General features: G+C 38.8%; 1 protein-coding gene across 2 annotated transcripts; it reads left to right on the top strand.

The window, feature by feature from the left end:
- The first annotated feature begins 4,338 nt into the window (after nucleotides 1–4,338).
- On the top strand, nucleotides 4,339–14,265 carry LOC105922843 (killer cell lectin-like receptor subfamily B member 1B allele A). Of its 2 annotated transcripts, none has more exons than XM_036135417.1 (7): nucleotides 4,339–4,410; nucleotides 6,587–6,664; nucleotides 12,175–12,288; nucleotides 12,758–12,916; nucleotides 13,006–13,169; nucleotides 13,341–13,453; nucleotides 13,530–14,265. In XM_036135417.1, the coding sequence occupies exons 1-7, from the start codon at nucleotides 4,350–4,352 to the stop codon at nucleotides 13,657–13,659; spliced, it is 819 nt and encodes a 272-aa protein (XP_035991310.1). In that variant the 5' UTR covers nucleotides 4,339–4,349; the 3' UTR covers nucleotides 13,660–14,265. The 2 variants fall into 2 exon arrangements, with proteins under 2 accessions (XP_035991310.1, XP_035991309.1); XM_036135416.1 differs by having other exon boundaries at nucleotides 12,617–12,916.
- The last annotated feature ends 9,717 nt before the right edge of the window (nucleotides 14,266–23,982 follow it).

The following is a 23,982-nucleotide window of genomic DNA, read 5'->3' as shown; positions in this document are numbered from 1 at the left end:
ACAAGGGTCAATATTAGGGTAAAGAATTTGATCTAAACAACATCATGATTTGCTTTGAGCTTATTTACATCTCTCCCTTTCATGAAAAACAGTTCATCTTTCACTCAAAATAGTATTAGTCCAAGGACTCTTTGAGATTCTGAGGTTATTAAAACCTTTCACCACCGCGTGTTAGTACTGTGATGCATCCATTCATGCATCCATTTGATGTAATTGGTAGAAACTGTTATTTTTTTGTCAGGGGTCATAATCGTTGACATTTACAGTAGTATGAATTATTTGTAAAGCAAGCCACAGACATTTTAAAAAAAGTTTTTGTGACAATCTTACCAATGCTGTGTTAAGTTACTTACAATTATTTTTACAATGCTAAAAAGTTAGTTGCAGAACTCTGAAAGACAAATCTAAAGCTGATGGATGTTTAAAGCAGAAATCATAACCAAACATTTGTCAACTTCCTGGTTTCAAAAGAAGCCTTCTTAGTTTCTGTAGTCAATTTAGAACTTGTCCTTTGGGTTGAATGTTGTCCCGTATATCATTATTTGTAATTTCTCAATAAAAACAGCTTTATTTACAGAAGTTCTCACTTAGAAGCAGAAAAGTTATTGCTGCTCCATTAGAAGATGTTGCACACTGAAGATTTTTGACACGTCATAAAAAAGGAAGCAGAAACCACATTTTAACTTGTGAAAAATCCCACTGAGCTCCTTAAAGCCGGGCGTACACTGTACGAGTTTTTCAGTCGTGGTACTTATATACATCTCAAACTGTGCGACGGAACCGCGGGGTTTAAAAAGTTCACCGCTCACGATCTGTGCGGCGCGACGCTCGGACGAGACCGGACTGCTCACACTGTACGTCTTGTCCCCTCTGGGACCGCTCGCTGTGGGGACAGAGGCAGGCGAGCGACGGTGGGTGACAGGGACCCAGAGCAGGGGTTCGAGCCCAGCTCTGGCCAGGCCCGCAGGAGGCACCGGGGGAATGGAGGGGAGAGAGGAGGGACGAGACGCACCGGCGGCCGCGCGGCAGGTCGCCCGCCCCCACCCCCCCCGCGAGCGGAGGAGTGCCGAAACAGGCAGCCAGCGCGGACCGCGGAGGAGTGCCGAAACAGGCAGCCAGCGCGTTGCCGCCCTCCCCAATGCCCCCGCGAGCGGGCCGGGCGGAGGTTGCTTCAGGGACGCCCGCTCCCCTCCCTCCGCTGGCGGGGACGGAGAGGAGGGGAGGGCGCCCCCTCGTAGCTCTGCTTGAACAGCAGGATGCGCTCACGAAAACCTCACGACAGCCGACTGAATTTCAAACATGTTTGATTTTCACGATCGTCCGATTTCTGATCGGGAGGTAGTCGTGAGAAGCCAGTCCCCCCTCCTCCCCTCCTCTACGATCAAGCTGAAATTTGGCCCGATTCAAAAAATGCTTGCACGACTGAAGAATCGGCCCAAAAAGGGGAAAAACTCGTACAGTGTACGCCCGGCTTAAACAGTTCTCCTTCACCCTTCATCTGATGTTGATGATTAAACTTAAAAAAAATGGACAGAAAAGTCTGGATGGTTCTTCTGAGAACCCAAACGTTTCTTTATCTGCAGGTAAGACTAGTGATGTTACGTGATGTGCTGAGGCTTTGAGGCGTGTGTTGAGTAATGGAGGGGGCGTTTCCGTAAAGCGCGTATCGAAGCTTGCTTCATTTAGGGGAGGAGCCGAAAACGATGACGTCCGAAGCCTCGCTTGCCGGCTGTACCACGTGACTGCTTCGGGAAGTGGCTCAGAGTTTAGCCAGATGACCGGTTCATTCAGAACCAGTCTTGGCTGCACGCTGGATCATAAAACAGTTCTGCTAACCAGATGCAGTTTAAAACGCCACTTGGTCTGTTTATAAGTTTCGTTTTTATTAATTCTGCATTTTTTTAACTACATGCACCGTATTTCTGTGCCTCAGCGCTTGCTCCTCTCCCTCCCCTCCTTTCCCTCGGAGCAGGTGCTTTTATCACCGTTCACCATTCAAAACGTGAATCACTACGTTTAATGTCCTCACTTCGGTAGCAACGTGTGCCAGTTAAAGTCAATATGAGAGTTAGTAGCTGTGTTTCATGCTCTTTTGTTTTTAACAACATAGAATCAGTGGCGCTTCGGTGGGCTGCTGCCTCGCGCTTTAATTCAGGTGCGCACTTTTAAGGGTCATTTTTAAGAACTTGTAACATCAGGGGCTTCATCTCAGACCTGTCAGTACCCCTGTTCCCTTTATAGGAGCTCTTTACAGTATTTAGTTATGCATTTTCCCCGCAGCGCACCAACGGGGGTAAAATCCGCACCGCCGCACTGACGGGAGCAATAGAAATTTGTCTAGTCAGCGCGCCGACTGACTGAGAAACCTGTCGCTGTGAAAGGTGATGAGAATCTTACAAACTGTAACAGTCTAGAAGTGCATTGAGCTGAAAAGAGGGATACATCAGCAGCTGGATCGTGCGTAAAGACGCAGCGTGAACCTCTGTGTGCTTCAGTGTTGCTGCTGAGGGGAAATTGTTGATCATAAAGAGCCATAATAGACAAAAAAATCAATGCATCACACCTGTTAAAGATACAGCTGGCTGTGATTATACACCTGGCCAGTAGGTGGTTTTGTGTGCACATGAAGCTTCAAGAAATGAACCCTTTCTCGAACCAGTTGGCTCAAGTGGTTCAATGCCTCATGAGGCTTCATCTCACCATCACTAGGTAAGACTATGAGAAGGCTTCTGTGTTCAGTTACAGCATATTCTGAAAATCCCTTTTGTCATATTGTGAAAAGCTCTACAATAAACCATTAGCCCCAAACAAAACACACAGGAGCTTAATATAGTAACAGAGCAAAATGAAACCAATCCACCACGTTTATATCCAATGAGGCAGGTGGGAGAAATGAGAGCAAAGCAGAGGGGCTAATCAAAGAGGAATGAATTTCAGCTGAGACAAAGGGAAAAGTAAAGCAGAAAAGGAGAGAAAAGATAATAACATTATTAGAGCTGAACAAAAAACAATAGAACTGTCAAACAGAAATCTACCCAGAAATCACAAATAATCAAAACAAACTCAACAACGGATTGTGACAAAAAGTTGCTGCTGGAGCATTTGATGGCATGGCCGCATTGTATTAATATTCTTTATAAGTTCTGATGCATTCAGAGAGTCACGTGATGCTGATTTGAAATATGCTTTGGCTTTAAATCTCTCTAGTTTGCTAAGCTCACATTGACCTGAGTTGGGTCTGGGCTGAACCTGCTAGCATCAGCACCATCATTCTTGGAGATTAGTTCTGTTGAACCTTGTGATGTTGTCTTAGAACTCGTGTTAAAATTGTAAAGCTATTACACACATACTAAAGAACACACTATGAGCACCCAACTGCACTAGAAAAGAGACAAAGTTTACACAGACATTACCCACAAAGTAAAAGAAAATCAGGAAACCAAATAACCAACACAAATATTGCTTTGTTGGTCTCTCTCTCTAACATGAGGACCTTGATGACTTGAGAGCTTTTAATTGGCCTATTTGTTTTTCCTTCTCTGTGGTAATTGGTTTGGCTCATTACAGACCCAGTTGCACCTGTGGAGTGGGTGTGACTGGGGAGAAAGCTGGCTTCAACACAGTCATAGGGACGCTCGTTGGTTTGACAAATATTTTTAGTCACAGTTTTTTGGTTAATTGGTCCTATTTTCATATCATACTTAAGACATACAGATATTTCTCTATTGACCTAACCCTCTTTTCCTTTCACAGTGACCATTTTTAGTTAAATAAAAAAATGGAGCAAGCCAAGTTTTGTCTGTGGAGTCTCCATTTTTTTGTTACCAACTATGGGCCAGGTTGGTAACAATCCTATGTATTTATTTATTCTACTATCAGAGATAAGACAAAGTCGAAGATCAACTTTTGTTCTGTCCACTGGGAGCTGGTGTGACTTATCTGTGTAAAGGTCCATGACAAAAGAAAACGGAGTAAACGCTCTTCCTCTTTGGGGACCACAACTTTCAAACCCTTCTTGTACAGCATCACAATTTTTTTTTAAAAAGAATCCAAATACCATAACTGCCCCCTAGGAACAAATGTGACTCCACTTACTGAATCCTGATTGCTTTATGTACAGACATTCTCAGAATATGAGAGCTCTCTATAGTGTGATGGGTTTTTTTTTTTCTATAACACCCAAAGATGCAATTGATTTGCATAGTTTTAAAATAGCAGAAGTTAAAAATTGTCAGAGTATTACAGAAACGTGTGAGTTACAGAACACGTCTACTTCTCCTAATGATGCTCCCTTGCTCAATATTTGTGGTACTTTTGTCAACTCAACCTTCAACAGTCTGACCGTAGAGATGGCAGAGGATGAGGTGCAGTATGCTTCGGTGGTTGTTAAAAGCAAAAAGTCCCCAAGAGGTGAGTTTAGTGTTGATGTTTTTTTTTAAAATTCCTCTAACATGAAGCCGTCTCTGTTTGTGGTTTTGTGATCATTGTTGTGTGTAACAACATTGTTGTGTGTGTTTATTTCCTACTGATTTGCTGTTGACAGAATTGACAGAATTTCTTAATGAACAGGAAAAGAAGGAAACAACCAGCTTTTGTTGAGCTGTTGGAACGTGTCTTTGAGAATTATGAGGACAAAACCACTTTACAGACTAATTGTTAATAAAATTCAAAGATGAAACAATTTTCAGTTTTAATAAAATATGTTGAAAAAAGTTTAGCAAACTAAGGACTTGTCCAAGACGCTAATCACCCCAGGTTCTTCATAAAGGAAGAGAGTAATCAACTCTGCTTTACAGTCACTTGATCTGTTCCTTTAAGAACCTCTGTAAGAACATATTTGTTTAGCGTGGGTAACTAGATGAAGCTTTTGGGTTTTTTTTATTTTGCATGCAACAATTCATGCTGCAGAGGAAGAAATACAGACTTCCATTTTTTAGACAAAAAAAGGAGTTGACAGAAAAATGAGGAACAAAACAAGTACACAGTAACTGTAAAATTGAGAATATAAAATAAAAAGAGGAAGACATATCTAATTTGAATATGGACCTGGGTTTCATAATTTAAATAAGACAAAAGTTCAAACCTTCTGACGTTTTTTTAAACAGACTATTAATCATATTTACCATCTCCATCTAAGTTACCTAAAGTTGATTCAAGATATGTTCACTTGAGTTGAAAGCAATTGTTATTTGATTGGTTGGTTGCTGTAGTCTACAAGATCCTGAGATCCTGATTACTGCTGTGGAATATCTCAGAGATCTCTAAGTGATATCATGCCAGCCATGGACATTTGTCTTCTCACTTGGCTTTGTGGTAAATGTTTAGTGAACAACACAAACATTTTTGGAGGAACATAATTGGAGGCAAAAAAATAAATGTCAAGTTGCATCTCCTGTGACGTACAAACATAAAAAGACAAACAACTCCTTGCCATAGTAGGAAAGATGTAAAAAAAACATTAAATTAATTTGTTGAACTCCATACATTTGGAAAGGTTAGAGGGAAATTAGCTATTCTCATAAACCTGTTTATATGTGGAGCATTAGTGAAAAATATTTGTAAGTTAAACTGTGACAAAAATGATTAATTGAGGAACCATTTGTATCTTGCTCCAACAGCTCACTGTCAGAGAACCAGAGCAAAGAGGGGAATCTTGGGTTTGCACAGTGTTCATAGCAACCTTTAAAAACTATCTGTATGTCATCTGATTGCTTGCAATACATGTCAGGAAAATATTTTTCAATCCCATCATCTCAAATGTCAATATGTATTAGATTGCTATCTGCTACTGAAACTTTAACTTGAATTGTGTGCTTTAGTCAAATACAAGAAGCCAAACAAATCAGGTGAGTCTGGCCCAATAAAAAAATAATGTAAAAGTACCTAATAGCCACTGTAGGTAGATGAAGGATGTGTGATGCTGTGGGATTGTCTCTTCTCATAAAAGCCCTTTTTAGAGTCAGAATTACAATCAAGTTTAATTGCCAAGTTGCTTCATACAACAGGACATTTTAAGTACAATATGCAAAAAGGTAAATAGAAATATTTTTTGTGTAATTTGAATTTATACATATCCAAAAAAGATGCAGACATGGTCGGATTGGAGCAAACAAGCATGCCATTGAGCTGGGTACTGACAGTTTAATAATCGTCACATTGACAGTCTTGGGGAAGAAAACTGTGGCGGCTGGGTTTAGCTAATCTGTAGTGCTGACCTGATCGTCTAAGCAGTTTGTGCGCAGGATGTGTGTTGTCTGCAGAGATGTTAAGACCTATTTTTCTGACCCCAGACGTGAACAAGTCCTGGATGAAGGGAATGGTAACCCTTACAAGGTGCCGATAATTTAGCATGATAAGTATTTTAAAGGTATTTGTTAGAATTATTTATATGTTCACCTTTTACCCTGTGTGTAGCTTTCAGGTTGGGGAATGTGATAAAGTGCAAAAATAGATATTTTTTGTTTGTTTTCCTGCGAGACAAACTGACATATACTTAGTGTAAAAAAGGTAATTAAATAATTCACTTAATTAAAAAAAAATTATAAAATTCATTGTGTAACAAATAAAGTTCTTTACCTTTTTTCAGCTACAACAGAGGAAGACATTGTGTACGATGAAGTGAAGATATCAAACCAAAAAGCTCAGCAAACGCCTGAGACAAACGGTAAGATTTTAAAAACAAGTAAATGCAAAAATAAAATCATTATGTGTAAACTCTGCTACAGCTGGCTTAATTTTCTTTAGAATTACCATTTAAAGGGCACACATTTCAGCTGAACTATCATCAGGAAGAAACTGAAAAATGAGGAAATAATGCAAAAAGAAACATTTCAGTTCCGTTTGAAGCTTACTTGTTTTTTGAGCTTTTTTTTCTCTAAATTATTTTGCAAACAGCAGCAAAACCAGTGATAAAACTGAGAGTACCATACCTCTTTACCAACAAGGACCATGCCAAACAGATATGAGTTTAAAGATCTATTAAAGGAAGGGGTTGAAAGGTTAGATGATTCTGGAAGAGAGGTCATCTGGGGAGAGGCTTTGGAAGGCTTGGGAGGGACCGTCTTCTGGATAAGGTATCCTTTGCACACTTGGGATCCCCCAGATAGCATGCAATGAAGAAAAAAAGAATATGAGGAAGTAGGGATTTAAGAAGAAGGGATGACAGGAAGGATATATGGATGAGAATAGGGTAAAGGAGGGAAATGGAGGGTGGGGTCGAAAGAATGTAAGACTGTGATAGATGAGTGAGCTGAGCTCAACCACAAGTGTGGCTGAGGCGTGGCCCTGTTCTCAAAATTACGTTAACATATTAACTTCCCTTCATGAGCAAGGACCACACCACAAAGATATGAGTTTAAAGATTTATTGAAGGGTTGGATGATTCTAGAAATAAGGTCTTGGAATGGGACGTTCTTCAAATGACATCACATTTTCCCAGAGACAGCCCTGTTTAGGGCAAACAAGAACAGTGCAAATTAGAATGGCAACAACCACAATACTGACCATTTTGGAAGATGACGACATCCCAGGAACTTCAATACATCCTGCTTTAATCAAGAAACACAGCGTAGAACAGCTTAAACGTTGGTTGAAATGTAGAGGCTTTAAAATGAGCGGAAAGAAAGCAGTATTAGTAGAAAGGTAGGAGACGCTGTCCTCTCAAAATGGATCAAACTCAAGGAAGAAACCCGCTCAATCCGCAAAGAAAAAATCTATATTATTTCAGGCCTATGCTTTAAATTATTTTAGGGCTGAAGGGGTGGACCCATGACATTGAGAGTCTAGCTGGAATTACTCACATAGAGCAATTTAATCTATTTCCATTCTTTATTTGTTAAGATTTTTCTTCTCAGTGATCAGTCCTTTAGACAACATTCAGGTGAAAACCTTAGAGAAACGAATATTACAGTTAGTACATGCCCAATATTTACAACACACATGAATTTCTTAACAATTAAGAATTAATTAAATTAATCTAATTCTCATGTCCATTAGCAGAGTTTACTAAAATTACTTGCACTTTTATGCACCAATAAATCTAAAATCCCACTGGCCAAGTCACCATCATACTTCACTATGCCCAAACATATAACCAAAACATAAACACATCCCCAAGCTTATTATTTACATCAATGTTAAACACATGTTTGTTCACTGCAGCCACCTTCAAAGTCCAGGGGTCCGTTCTTTGTACGTCGCTAACTCAGTTAGCTGGATTTGATTGTTGACGATTTGGCATGATCTTGGATCGTTTGGTTCTTCGATACTCATCCTGGACTTGCTGTCATAGCAACATGTGTGCAAACTTAAGCCTGCTCGCGAGCAGCAAGTCATCTTTTGCCTGCAATAAGAAATAGTTATGTAAAGTCAGCAACACTACTGTCAAATGGTGTATTAGAATTTACTCTGAAGGTCCTTTTGAAGCAACTCGATCTCTAGTGCAATTTTTTTCTATTTCAAGTTGCAGAGTTGAATTTCTCCTCTTAATTTGTGTTTTTTTTTCAGGTCAAAATACTATTTTTTTGTTGAAAAGCCGTTTATATAGGGAACAGATGGCACTATTTGTCATTTTGTGAAAGAAAAAGAAAGGGTGAAACATGCCTAATGCAACAAAAGTAAAAAGAACCTGTTTTTTTTAATCAGCCTTTTTCTTGGTGGCTGTTATAAACAGACAAACACATCATTTAACAGTGGCTTTTAAAAAACAGGAAGAAGTGGCTTTTTAAAATAAAGTATAATAATTAAACGCTATCATTTTGTAGAATATTCTTGTATTTCACTTTTTTCCCCATGTTCTAGAGGCTGACGTGGAGGCTCTGACATAAAAGAAAAAAGTAAATATTAAATTATTAAAAAGCAAAAATACATTCTGTAGAAAGTGATAGAAACATCTACCATGGACAGTATTTACGCATTAATTTGTCCGCTGCTTTTTGCCAGCCCTCTCTCCTGACTTTAACAGAATTTGAGGTGTTCCCTGTCGTTTTAATTAATGACTCAAATTCGGCATAACCTTCCTTTAAAAGCTCTTGTTCTGCTTGGGAGAAAAACTGTGCGCGTTCTTTGGCCATGCTGATCAGCCAATAGCAGCACTGCTGATCATTGTTTCTACTATCGATACATTTCCCCTTTTAAACAAATGCATGAACTCGCAGTTGTCTCAGATAACTCAATCCAGCCATACTAATCATAAACAACAGGTGTGTTCGAAGAACCCAATTAACCGGATCATGATTAGCCGGATGAAATCATCTTGGATGTGTCATTTGATCTTGGATGTTTTAAGCAACGTACGAAGAACAGACCCCAGGTGCACAAACCACATAAGCAATTCTAGTTTAGTTAGTTTGCAGTCTCACACATACTGGCATTACTATTACTGCAGCTGCTCTCTTATGTGTAATTTATGCCCTAACAGTTGTCTGTCAGGCAAAGTGCCGGCAGGTCATCGCAACACACACACACACACACACACACACAAGATCACTGTGAGAGAAACAAGTGACTTGCTCCATGAAAACAATCCAAAGCTGTAATTATCTGGTATTTACACACACCGGGGATTTTCCGCTCGTAAAATAGTTGTCTGTCTCCGGGAGGATGGGTGGTTAAGCCCCCGCTGATAGCTCCTATTGTGCAGCGTGATAACCTGAAAACTTCACGTTCACAAACCCAAGAAACCGCAGCTGCAGACTCATGAAAGTTGGAAGTGACTTTAGAGAAAAACAAGCCCAAAGTATAATGATATTTTCACTCCAGTGAGAAAATGCCAAACAAACATAGCCTACCTGCACAGACGCTGCAGTGTCTGCTATCGGGTCTGGACATTGACGTGTTGTCTCCTTACCACCGACAAAACTTTGAACAAATGAAAAACATGAAAAATGATGAATGCAAAAGTAACAAATACATGACAATTGATCCCACGTTCAACCTGTTATAGTTGTACTAATTCAACAATGATTTACTCTGAACAGCAGCATTAAACCCCATTCATGCAAACTTTGAGGATCTTTGGTTTTAATGAGCTCCTTCTAATGAATCTTCTTCAGGAAAACAAAACTTGTCAGGATCACATTGGTCAGTCACTTCTGGAAAGTCTGGCATTTGTGGTGTTTTTAGGGGTTTTCATTAAACAAATACATGTGAAAATAGGACATAGAATAAATCTTATTCTAAGAGCACTTTATAGGATGAGCCCTGGTTCTGTATTACACTCCCCATTGTTGCATTTTATTCATTGTAGTTTTTTCATTTTAATCCCAATTAAAATCTATTGTCTTTGACATTTTTCCTCCTTGATTGATAAAACAGTTATCTTGTGTGTAAGTATGTGCACCATTGATACAAAATCAGTGTATTGATTAATCCTGGTGAAGCTGATATTCAGCCGGACACAGAGTTACGTTTTTAAAGGTTTATTGTGAGGATGGTTATTGACAGGTGAGGCAGGCAAGCAGAACCAGGCTTGACAGATGAATAATGGCTGAAGGTGCAGGCAGGCAGAGATGAGCAGGAGACCAGAAGATGCAGGTCATGACAGACCAGGACAGGCGATGTGGACCGGAGAACCACCAGAACGGGCACAGCGAAACAGGCAGAAATGCAGCATGCAGACACAGGCAGCTTTTATCAGGGGAGTCCAGCTGGCTGAGCACGTAGGAACTGGCAGAGGCACGGCACGTCACACTAGACGAGATAAGACGTTGTGGCAGGGATGAGTTGCTTATTTGTAGGCAGGTGGACAGGTGAGCCAAGTTGACTGTAGTTAGTGGCAACAGGTGGAGCTGATCTAGAGCACAGTGGTGGAGGGCTGGAGGGAGACTGAGCTAATTGGATGATTGCTTAGAGGTGAAGGCTGATCCAAGAAAAGTCCAGAAAAGTCCAAAATAAACAAACAAAAACCTAAATCATGACAATTAGTTTAATCTTGTTTTCAGGATTTTAATAACTCCTTTTATTTGTTGCAACAGTCTTTGAGTCCTCTTGGAGCCAGGAGAACATCACAGCAGTGATCATTTTCCTCCGCTTCTCCTCTCTCGTGCGAAGCGCCTACATCCACTGGAATGTACAGACAGCGTTGTGCGCCAAGGCAGTGGATTTCTTATGAGACAATTAAAAAAAAAGAAAATCAACAAATAGGCTACAAGCCGTAAACTGTGTAGAGGTCGACGGGGATGCAGGTTAAAGTACACGCTGCACAATAGAAAAAAGTCCAGGTACACTAAGGGATAAAATTTAGAAGTGCTGGCACTGCGTACCAGTCCATACGGGCCCACTTAAAGCACTGCAGCAGAGATTATAAAGTCTAACAGCAGACGGGAGGAAAGACGTGCGGGAGCAGTTCCTAGAGCATCTAGGATCCAGCAGTATTTCACTGAAAGAGCTCTCCAGCTACGCAACAGCTCCATGCACGGGGTGGGGAGACAGTCTTCATTAAATGATCTTTACGGAAATGTGACATTAAATGACAAAGCCCAGCTTGTTTTATATGTGGTTCTTATTGCATGGTGACAGGGGAAAAAACAACAACATACAATCGCAGAAAAACAAATTCTGCCTGCCACGATAGACAAGGTTAGTACAATTATTCATGAAAAAGCTGCAGATAAATTAAAATGGATCTCACTGATTGAAATATCAGTAATCCATCTGGAATTTGCTATTACTAATAACTAATGGGGAGTGGTAGCCTAATGGTTAGAGCAGTGCTCGCATTCTGAGAAGACTGAAAGTACGTGGGCGCTGTAAGCTCCCCACTGCTTTCTAAGTGATGTGTTAAATGAAGAAGACAAATGTGTAATTGCATTGACAAATAAAGATTTCTTCTATTATTTTCTGATGTTCTAAATGTGCCCCTGCTCTACAGTCTGATTTGCTATTTGTATTATTTAATTAGTTAAGAACAGGCTTTACTTCCCTTTTGTAATTTTAAGCTAACTTAAATAAAATAAAGTAAATGAGCACATTAAAGTGCCCCGTATTATGTTAAAAAATGGTTTCCTCTCTACAATATTTTGACAATAGATTTTTCCAAAGATATATTCAGCATTGCTGCTTTACTCTTCATGAAAGCCCAATGAGAGCATTTGGCAAAATAAAATCCAGATTTTCCAAAAGTTAAATCTAAAACATTAATAGATCAAATCATCTTTTTTGTTTCCGTCTCTGCAGGACCTCTGTTAGACAAGGCAGCAGAAAAATGTCGGCGCTATCAGCAGCTGGCTTGCTGTTTTGGGATTCTCTGTGTCCTTTTGGTCCTGAGCATCATTGGAGTCTGTGTTTACCGTAAGTCTATGAAACAACAAAGCCATGAATGTGGTTACCTGTGTATAACCTCAGATATAGTCTGTTTTATAACTTGGTTATAACTTTGTTGGTTTGTAATAGGGTTCAATCTTGGTCATAAAAAAAGCAAAAATGGAATATCAACGCATCGTCTATTTCAATTAGCTGAAACTTTGTCTTGTTGGTGAATAATTTAAAGGTTGGAGTATTCCTATCAGTCAGCTATAGATTTAAGAAATAACTTTTGCTGTATTAAATCACTAACAAATAATAAAAATTAAAAACTTCCATTAATAGTTTATTTAATAAAGTAATTTTTATTTTCTAGTTGCAACGGTTCGTGAGAGCACTGGAAATGAACTTAATGAGCTTAAATCAAACCTGACCAGACTCAACAACAAATTCACTTCAGATTATGAGAATCTGAAGGTTCAGTTCAACAACCTGACTGCGACTTCTACTGCCTTAGAAAACAAGATCACCACGTTGACTGCAGAAAACCAAGACCTGAGGAGAGAAAAGAAAAACCTCACAGAACAAATAGAAACTATGGAGAAAACTTGGAATGAGCAGAACGTCAGTCGAGCTCAGTGGAGTATTGATGAATACTGTCCTAAAGGAAATAAAGGTATGTTCAGATTTTAGACCATCTAAGTCCAAAAATAACTAATGATATCATTAAGGATGATAACTACTATTTGAATACTTTGGTTTCAGGGAGAAGTTGCACTTCTTGCCAGAAAGGATGGGGAAAACAATTTTCCAGCTGTTATGCATATAATGACGCTAAGGAGTCTGATCAGAGAAACTGGGAAGGTGCACGAGAGGATTGCAGTACGAAGAACTCAGATTTGACTGTTGTGTTCGATCAAATAGAAAAGGTAATGAGAACTGCGGAACAGCTTTAATATACTCTAAATGTACACTGACTAAATAAAGCTTACCTCTTATGTTAAGGATGGATGCTTCATTAGTTTTAACAGTGCATCTACAAACAGAAGGTCATGTGAAAATTTTAATTAATTTGTCTGATTTTCTGACGTTCTCTTCAGGATTATGTCAAAACACAGAGTCCAGTTATAGAAGGCATCCAAGGATACTGGATTGGTCTCAAAGCTGAAGGAGGGAAATGGAAATGGATTGATGGAAGTGAACTGACCAATCAGTGAGAGACACATTATTTCTTAAACTTTGTAGAAAACAAATCTATCAGCCTTGATCTAACAGATGTTTTTCCTTAGAGCCTGGATACAGCAGCAGCCTGCAGTTGATGGTCAGTGTGTAACTTCTCTCCAGGGCAGAGAATGGAGATCAGAGAGCTGTGATGAAAAGAACGCATGGATCTGTGAGAAGAAGGCTTTATCTGTTTAAAGATGAAATACTCAGATTCAGGGAAGTTATCTGGAAAGCTTTAAACACAAAAAAATAAAAATTTAGAAGTTAATATATTTTATCAAATGTTTGCTATAAAACTGTGTTTTGAGTGCATCTCATATTTATTGTGAAAAATTTAGAGATTTTAACTTAAAGCCTGATTTAAGACACCAGAATTTAGAAAACATTTAAGAGGCACACAGTAGCTGTTCATGAGTTTGGAGTTTTTTTTTTAGGTTTTTCTGATTATTCTGAGCTGCAATACTTACAGTTTATAAACAGACAGGATTCAGTTCCATGTTTCCTAAATTTTTTACTGAGAGTTTCTGAATTAATTTTAATATTAATTAATAACCATGATTATAGGACCCTCACTTTGTGTTTGTGATAGGATCATGAGTATACATATTTAGATGCTCCTGCTTGTTTAAATATATCATAGTCGTGTCCTTGGGCAAGACACTTCACACACACTTTGCCTACTGGCGGTGGTCAGAGGGCCCGGTGGCGCCGGTGCATGGCAGCCTCGCCTTTGTCAGTCTACCAGGGCAGCTGTAGTTACTAACATAGCTCACCACCGTCAGGGTGTGAATGACTGTAGTGTGAAGCGCTTTGGAGGTCGTCAGACTAGTTAAAGCGCAATACAAGTACAAGCCATTTACATTTTAAAGATGTCAGAGAGAATAAAAATAATGTCTGTCACTGTTCCTCTTGTCATTTTTCTGTCACATTGCTCATCAAACATCTAGGGGGCCTGATTGTGTTCCTGAGCTGCACAAAGATGATCATAATTCTGTTCATATTAAAGGAGAAGTCCAGTCAACAAGGAAAAACCAGGGGATCATTAGCTATACCTAAAACCAATACGTCCATGGTGATTTAATGAATTTAGCGTTAATCAATGAGAAAATAAAAGCATAAATTGTCGTCTCAATCACTGTGTATGGGGGCGGCCATTATTGCCCATATTTGGGCAATAATGGCCGCCCAACATCACATCCTGTGACGTCTCTGTGCGGCCAGGCACTGCGCTCTACAAGCTAATTCAATAGGAGCTGTTGTACACAGCTGCGATCAACAACAATTATTTCGGATTTCCAGAGGACTTCACCAGTGAAATTCACAAGAGCAATTGTTGAAGCAACAATGCTCACGTGCATGGCAGTTGGATGTTCCAATACATCAGGTAAAAGTGGAAAAAACATTAGTTTTTTCACCTTTCCGATTCATCATCCACCATTGGCTCTTTTGTTGGATTACCTACTTGAAGAGGGAGGATTTAATTCAACTTAATTCAATAAGATTTTATTTATATAGCGCCAATTCATGAAACATGTCATCTCAAGGCACTTTACAAAGTCAAAATCAATCATTTACCATCGAACTTCTGGCCAGAGAGAAAACACGTCATCTGTAGCCAACATTTCGAAGGATGAATGTTTTCAACATGACATGAGAGCGAGACTTTTCAGTATGTTTTTCTTTTTTATAATGTAGAATTTGCCGTAACATTTCTTTACCCGACCAGAGGGGCGGCGTGATACGACACACTTAGAAACATTGCTCACTGTTGTGAAGCCCACTTATTTTATGCGACTTTGGTCTTATTTTTTCTAAAGTCGCTTGTAAATTTCATGAGTTGCAGGTTGCAGTTTTTTTTGGGCTTGTTTCTGAAAGTGAAGTCGATTGTTTGGGCTCTAAACTAAGTGATGCCGAAATATCCCTCCGCCTCATAACGTGCTGCAGCTCATCCTGACAGGAGCAGAGTAAACTCAGAATGAGCCGATCTAACCATATTTTCTGCCGTTTGTGGTTGCAATAACTGATGATAACTGCTGAAAGTAGATTAGGCGGTGCAGATCACCATTCTGAGCAGAGATTGGTTCTAAAGATGAGTTTTATACTCATCTTATAACATTGCAGAACCCAACCCATAAACCGTACTTTAATGTTTATTTGTTGTCTTTTTATGTCTCTAAAATGTAAAATTAGTATTACTTTAAATTTAAATACTTAATACCATGTCTATCTTTGTTTAAGAGGTTAAAAAAATATTTTGGCATGAAAACGGGTATTTAATTACAAGGGGACAGATAGATCCCCAAAAAATCTATTAGACACCTGCAGCTGATCCAGAACGATCCCGCTCGTGTTCTCACTAAAGCCAGGAAGATAGAACATCGACCTGGTTCTAAAGTCCTTCCACTGGCTCCCTGTAGCTCAGAGGTTTAGACTTTAAGATACTTCTGTTGGTCTATAAATCCCTGAATGGCTTAGCATCTAAACACATTAAAGACCTGTTGTTGCTGCATCAACCCTCCAGACCACTCAGGTCCTCTGATTAGGGTTGTCTTTCCTCATCAAGGTAGATCCTGTACCTGGTCCTACCTGAGGCTACAGATGTCACTAGTTGTTTTGTAAAAGGCACTTTGAGAACCCCCCCCCCCCCCCCCCCCGATATCCTCTAACGTGGTCACAGACTAGTCTGTGTCTCAACAGTTCCTTCTTTTATGTTGCAAGTTTCTACTTCTCTATTAACAGAGAAGCCTCTCTCTACTGTAGCTTCCCCATGAGAGAGGAGCAGGAGATGATGAAGGAAACTCTGCAGCTCGGTAAAAGACTGTTTGAGAGTTCCATGAAGAAAAGCATCAAGCTGTATGTGGGTGGGATACCACAAAAAAAATTCAATATGGATGTCAAGGCAAGGCAAATTTATTTGTATAGCACATTTCAATACAAAGACAGTGCAAAGTGCTTTACATGATTGAAATATAGGAAAATAAAACAGAATAAAAGCAAGTTGGAATAAAATGTAGAAACAAAATAAAACATGGGAAAATAGAAACTAAAAGCAAATATTAAAAACAGTTTTCAATATTTGCTTTTAGTTTCTATTTTCCCAAGTTTTATTTTGTTTCTACATTTTACTCCAACTTTTATTCTGTTTTATTCTCCTATATTTTAATCATATAAAGCACTGCATTTTCCTTGTACTGAAATGTGGCGTACAAATAAATTTGTCTTGCCTTGCACTCAATATCAAAATGCATTTGAAAAATGTTTTCAAAGAACACAAATCATTTTTATTCCAACACCTAAATTTTTTTATCCATCCATTTTCCAACCCGTCTGTCCCTTGTGGGGTTGTGAGGGGTGCTGGTGCCTATCTCTGGCTGTCAATGGGCGAGAAGTGGGGTAAAAAAAAAAGTATGTATTGATTTTATTTTTCATATATAAAAATGTTTTTAAATATAAAATAAAAAAGCATCAAGCCAGATGTTTGCTTCATCAAGGGCAGGAACTCATCACTTTTGCCATGCAGAGAAAGAAAGCTGTCAAACTGTTGCACAACATCATCCCCCACAATGGGTAAACAACAACACTGTAAATACATCTTATCAGCTTAAATTGCGTTTTCTGGACGTTGCATTGGTAGAGAATATCAATATAAACATTTTAGCATAAACCTAACCACTCCAAAAAAAAAAAAATTGACAAGGTCTAATATTCTTCTCAGCCATTGTGTGGATGTACAATAGCTAACACCACCTATGCTACCTACAGTAAACAACATACAAGACATCCATGAGCTAGTGATAACAATTTCCTAGAACATTAAAGGTAATATTCTTCTTCTGGGCCTTTAAGATCAAAGTAGATACACTTCAGACATAAAATGCTGTTTAATGATTATATGAAACTATCCCTATAAAATTCCCACCAGCAGAAATCCCTCCTGACAACTGCCTGTCCTGCAGAAATCTTTCAACAAGTGATCTCATTTGTCCCTTGCACCATTCTGGATCTTTGCTCATGATGGAAGGGTCCATGCATCCTAGCTGCCTGACAGTTGGGCATTTTAAGAGGCTCTTTTCTTGCACTCTCTTTACAATTCTGGAGAGGTACCTTATGCAGTCCCTTCTGAACTCAAGGGCAGTGAGATCGCCTACTTTGTAACAAAGTAATTAATTGCCGACCTCCATGTACTTCAGCATGTTCTTGTTGGAAATCGTTGAGGAACTTGAAGTTCACATTTGGCCCATCCATACCAATGGAAAGAAGATTCTTCATATCAAGTTGACGCGCACAAGCCTAAAAATAAAATATTTCATTAACTTTTTTAAAAGGGAAAAGGAAAACATGTATCCAGCATGTTTTACCACAAATCTGCATTTGACTGTGCCTCCCCCACCAAAAAAATGAGCTCTGAGCTTGTAAATTTATACGTTTTTCGTGTTTACTTGTTTTTACTTGACGTGTTACTTTCAAGTTTTGACGAGAGAAATTGATAACGGCTGTTTTTATGGTCAAAAATCTAAGAAACCTGGATAAGGTAAAATATTTCAGAGCATTAATATCATCGCTAACAAAGCTGAAAAGATAAAATACTTTTGAACCGACCGTCTCTACTATCTGTTGAAAATCCAAAGACAATAAATGTCTTAGACTCACTTTCTTGAAACATAACTATGAATTAAAATGTGTATCTCAAATTTGTATTTGTTAAGCTTGAATCTTTTTCGTCATATAACAGAGCAGTCCAGAAACCAGTGGATGCTGGTTTGGACCGAGCAGAACCTAATTGCTGGTTTAGGGTCATTGAAATTGATCTGAAGCCTGAGAAAAAAGATCAATAACTCTTCAGCCTTACTGACAGAAAGTAACCTGTAGGTGGAGTTGCTCTGCAACATTTTTAATATTAACAATGAAAAGAAGCAAAACAACTTCGCAGGTTTTCAGACCCATGTAATGTTTCTAATTGGCCGTCAGAGGGCGCTGCATCATTATCAGCAACCAGTGTGGGTTTACTTGTGCATCAGATGCAGCGGCTACTTTAAAATTAACATATCATTTTAATCACAACCATAGAAACAAAATTATTAAAATATTATTAAAAATATATATGTTTTTATTGCAAATGACGAAATGTTGCATATTTTATAGAGCATATGGGAAAACAGAAATCATGACGCTGTTTGTTATACTGTAACATTGGTCCTCCTCTTATTGTTTTATTGTTCATCAATTTACTCAATTAAAGCAAATTATTTATTTTAATATTTGGGAAGAAATCAATTGACATAGTTCTAAACAACATCATGTTTTGTCTTCAGCTTCTTTACATCACTGCCTTTTATGGAAAACTGTTCATCTTTCAGTCAAGATGGATTTATTTAAAAGGACTCTAGACTCTAAGTCTAGGTTAATTGAAACTTTCCACCACTGTGTGTCAGCTCTGTGATGCATCCATCTAATGTAAGGGGTATAAACTATTATTGTCAGGGGTCATAAAGACATGTTGACATTTCCAGTTGTATGAGTTATTTGTGAAATAGGTCAAGGGCATTTGTAAATCAACTTTTGTGGCAAGTACTAATACTGTGTTAAATTACTTAAAGGTATTTCCTGCAATGCTGAAATGTTACTTGCAGAACTATGATAGACAAACCTAATGCTGAACTTTGTCAAGTTCCTGGTTGTAAAATAAGCATTCTAAGTTTCTGTAGAGTTAATTTAGAACCAGATCACTTGGGTTGGATGTTGTCCCGTATCTCATTATTTTTGGTAAAGCTACTTTGTTTCTTAGTACAACAAACGGAAGCAGTTTGAGTGTAAGTGCTTCAGGGCCCAGTTTTTCAGTTTTGGCCGAGACGGAAAATGCTCTACCACAGCCTGCCAGTAGGGGGGATCCAGAAAAGGAAATCTAGTCGGAAAGTTCAGAGCAGATTGGGAAATAGTGTATTCTCGAATATGATGATTTGTATCTAGGCATCATTCTGAAGATACAGAAAACACATGTCCAGGTCAAATCCATGCCAGGTCAAATTGATTCTATTGATTCTACTGACATGATATTCACTGGTACCTGTTTGACGATGTCCTTGAACTCATTACACCCCCACAGCCGGTGACAAAGTGCCATGTGGAGGTCTTAAAAGAGGTGTGGAACAGACTTACAAGATAAATTCAATTAAATAAGAAGCAGATGCATGCATTCACACACACACACACACACACACACACACACACACACACACACACACAGGCACTGATGCAAACTAATACAAATAGTAAACTGTTTGATTAATATTATCATGATTTCTATAAGCTTATTAGTTTACAAGCATAATTCTATGCTTGTAAACTAATAAACTTTTGTAATTTTTGGCATGAGGACATGGTGCAGTTTAGTACACCTCTCAAGAAGCTCTACACACACACACTTTGTTTTATTTGAGCAATTCACATAAAATTCCACAGTGTTTTAATAAAACTATCATTTTAACAATTTCTATCTGTTGACCCCCTTGTGGTTACATAATACAAAATACAAAGCTAATAATATGTTTTATACACTTAATCTGGCGGTAAAAAAAAACAATCCGTCTTATGTAAGGCTCTATTTGTCCCTTCAAGCCCTTTACTAACCTCAACCCTGTTATCCTAGTCTCAACCCCATCACAAAGACATTCTCCTGTAAAATGTGGAAAGTCGCTGTAATTGTCTGTTCATTGTAACTTTTTAATGTGTTTTGTTTTGATCATAATTTATTGTTGAATTTGTGCAGTGTCCTTGGGTACTCTGAGAAGACATTCTAAATCAAATGCATTATTATAATTATTATTATTGTGACAGACTGGCAACCTGTCCAGGGTGTACCCTGGCTCTCGTCCAGTGAACGCTGGAGATAGACACCAGCGACCTCATGAGGGATTAAGCGGGTCAGAAAATGGATGGATGGATATTATTATTGGAGCTCCAATAAGAAGCTTGTCACATGATGAAATATACCTACCACATCATATCCTTTAAATTATTCAGATTACTAAAAACTCCCCTATAATTAAGGGGTATTTAACACTATAATATTTAACTATCACCATTGTTAAAGAAGGTTTTATAAACAGCCCTGCAAACACCATAACCTGATCTGTTTATTGAGCTACCTTTTCCCTGGCGCACATCAAGTGACAAGCTGCGGTCTTTCAGTGTCTGTCAATCAAATCTCGCTCGGCCTTGGAGCACGGAAGAAAAATTCAAAGATAACATGTATTCAGGCGCCATATTAAAACTGGGACCTGTTGGGGTCAAATTTTTTTCAACTTGTTCTATCAGGAAATACGTAAGATCTCGGTGGCAGTTTTGACTATGGTAAGGCTTCCTGGAGATAGATAAGGTTTGAACCGGGCCATGATCACCCAGACTCAGATGATTAGTGAACAACACGGCAACCTGGATGCCATACTTGCACTGTATTGCAGGCCGTCTGTAGTTTGAACTATATAATGAAATGGAAAGACCTCGGGGAAGTTTTCTAGCTCGATTTACGGCAGATAGTCCAACAAATTCCCCTGTTTGGGACTTGCCTTGAAGACGGCAAAGACTTGAAGGCTGACACAAATTCCACAGTCAGCCTGACAGAAAACAATCTCCTTATTCTTGAATCTGGTGCCCTGATGGCAAGCCTTGGAGCTGGTTATCTCAAATTCTCCTGGATATTTTGCAAACAAGATGCTCTACCCCCGTCCAACCCGCTCATGACACCTGTGAAGTCAGTTCCCTTTTTGAACTGCTGATAATATACCATCTAAGGTTGGAAGAGGGCAGCGGGAGAGTCACGGGCCCATACTGACACGCACTCACATTGACACGCACACACATGCATGAACATGGTGATAAATACACCCCCCTGTGACAAGCATTCGATGTGTCTGATGTTTTCCCCCTGGGACAAGAACCTAGGTTTGCTGCATGTGTACACACTGCTCACTTGGGGTACTGGACTTGGATATCTCATATCTGATTATCTGTTTTTCCCTGAATTATTTCATTTTGTTTGAATTCTCAGTAGACAGGGTTTAAAGCAAATAAGATGCATACAGTATATTTTGTTAGCCCTGAAATGGGGCAGGGCTAAGAATTAAATTAGGGTTTTATTGCTCAGTTTATGTTGAGTTGAAACACATAGGGAATTGAAGGTGTGGTCAGGTGCAAAGTGCTGTGATTTTTAATGTGTGGAATTGCACCTCCTTAAAAAAATGTCATGCCCAAAACCCAACTCAAACAACTGTTTACATTAAGCATGTGTCAACCTAATTTTCATTGGCAGAATTTTATTTATCTAGTATTTGTGTTCAATATCTGTTGAAAACTGAATTGCATTTGTGGTTGTGTGTTAGCACAGTTTACATGGTATTGGGAAAGTATTTTATTAAGTTATTTTTCAAAGATACTGAAGAGGAAAAGTTTTGTTATTGTTTTTGTACTGCAAGTTTAATTAACTTGAAATTTTGTTTTTATTTTCTTTTTGTGTTTAAAGAACAAGCTACAACTTAAAGAGGGTTATTTTAGGTGGTAATATATTCTCCCAGTGCTCATATTACACAAAAAATGTTGTAATATTTGAATTTTTTTAATAAACTCTAAACAATTTTCAGGTGGTTTTGCAATTAAAAAATGAAAACATTGCAGCCTTTATCCAACTGTTCACAAATGCTGCTGCCAAATCAGGCATTTTAGGCAGCAACAGTAACTAAAAACTGCTGTGAAATCCTGGAGGGACTTATATATATACACACTGAGGCAGGGATAAGAAATGAGAGCAAAGCAGAGGAGCTAATCAGAGAGGCAAAGCAGGAAAGGAGGAAAAGACAAAATGAATAGAGCTGAGCAAAAAAAAGCTGTTAACCAGAAATCTAACTATCTAAAAAGGATCACAAGTAAAACACAAAAGAAAGCACTAAAGAAATTAATCGAACAACGAAGAGTCTAGGGAAAGGAAGTGATATGGCAAAAACATCCTAAACAGTAAGAAAAGAGCTAAATAAGGAAATATTTACCAAATGATAAAAGAAGACACAGATTAAAATCAAAACATAAACACCAACAGCTTGAATAGATAGTCCATTCCATTTGATTCCTTAAGGGCAACTTGTTGGGTTGAGTAGTCATATGGCAATCAGAAGGTTGTGGATTCGATACCAGCTTCTCCTTGCCACATGTCGATGTGCCCCTGGGCAAGGCACTTAACCCCAAGTTTCTCACAGACTAATTCTGTTGAAGCTTGCGATGTTGAGGGATCATTTGTGAGCTTGAAAGTGCTTACAACTGATGTAAAGAACCTCTTTTAGTATTAATTGCATTTTTCTCTTTGAGACAAAAATAATGTCTGTACTTCCACTTATAAACATTTCCTTTCATTCCATGATTTTTGTCCAGGGTTGCCAGTGTTAAACTTTTACACATAATAAATAACACGCCATGAGCACCCAACTGCATTTAAACAAAGAAAAAAAGGATACACAGACAGACTCCCCACAAAGTAAGCAATAAGAAAAAACAAATAACCAACCCAAAGGTCGCTTTGCAATAATGCTGTCAAAGCTCCTGGGTTACCCAACACCAGCATGAACTCATTTGGTCAGTCTCTCTTTCTTACATAGACTGAATGTGTAATGAACTGAGAAAGTGGACCCAGAATTCAGCCAGACCAGCAGAGGTTCAGTTCAGGTTTCTCTTTTATTAACAAAATCAAAAAACAGGGAAAAAGCCAAATAGATCGTCAAACCAAAAAACGGCACAAAAACAAACAGACTAACGGGGCAGGCAGGACAGGAACAGACAGGAAGAGGATGGCTCAGATAACTGAAGACAAGGGGTCAAAAATCCAAAAGCAAACCAATAAACAGAAACTTGCAGGAGGAGACTCACCCATACTCAAACAGACGACCTGGCACTGATGTCTGGTCTCGACAGTTTATATGAAGGAGGAAGCAGGTGAAACCGGTCAGAGATGATTGCAGCAGGGGTGGAGTAAGGCAGGTGTGCAGAGTAGGTAATTAGACCAGACATCAGTGCAGAGGATCAAAACAAGAAAAAAATCAGAAACCAAAACTAAAAAGCTGACAGGACAAGTGGACAGAAACTACAACAAACTTGCTAAGAAACAAAATCACCCTGAAGTACAAACCTAAAACAGAAGATAAAGCTAAGACTAAAACTGATGACAAAACAGGATAAACTAACAGTAAATAAAAACCCAGACAAGACAAAACTCAAAGCAACCAGAGAACCTAAAGCAGGAGAGCAAAATAACTCAAACATAAAACCAGAACATTACAGGATGAGCGAGTGAGAAATGTTCCAAGGTTCTTAACCCCTTTATGGTGGGGAACTCCACCATTTCAGTTTTGGATTGACCTCCCATTCCTTTCTGTATGTGTACTTTCTTTTGTAGTAAGGTGTTACAGTATTGTATGTCAATAGGTTTCACACAAACCCAGTCTCACTGAGAAAGCGTGTAGCAGCCACATTGGTCCA

The sequence above is a fragment of the Fundulus heteroclitus genome, chromosome 3 (assembly GCF_011125445.2).
Source record: "Fundulus heteroclitus isolate FHET01 chromosome 3, MU-UCD_Fhet_4.1, whole genome shotgun sequence".
NCBI lineage: Eukaryota > Metazoa > Chordata > Actinopteri > Cyprinodontiformes > Fundulidae > Fundulus > Fundulus heteroclitus.
This window is presented reverse-complemented; position numbering and strand designations above follow the sequence as displayed.

What these genes read in the sequence shown, in the direction of transcription:
- LOC105922843 (XM_036135416.1), top strand. Translation starts at nt 4,350, where the DNA reads ATGGCAGAGGATGAGGTGCAGTATGCTTCGGTGGTTGTTAAAAGCAAA. An exon ending in GCAAACGCCTGAGACAAACG is followed by an intron (nt 6,665 to 12,174) that starts GTAAGATTTTAA and finishes CCGTCTCTGCAG; the next exon opens with GACCTCTGTTAGACAAGGCA. An exon ending in CTGTCCTAAAGGAAATAAAG is followed by an intron (nt 12,917 to 13,005) that starts GTATGTTCAGAT and finishes CTTTGGTTTCAG; the next exon opens with GGAGAAGTTGCACTTCTTGC.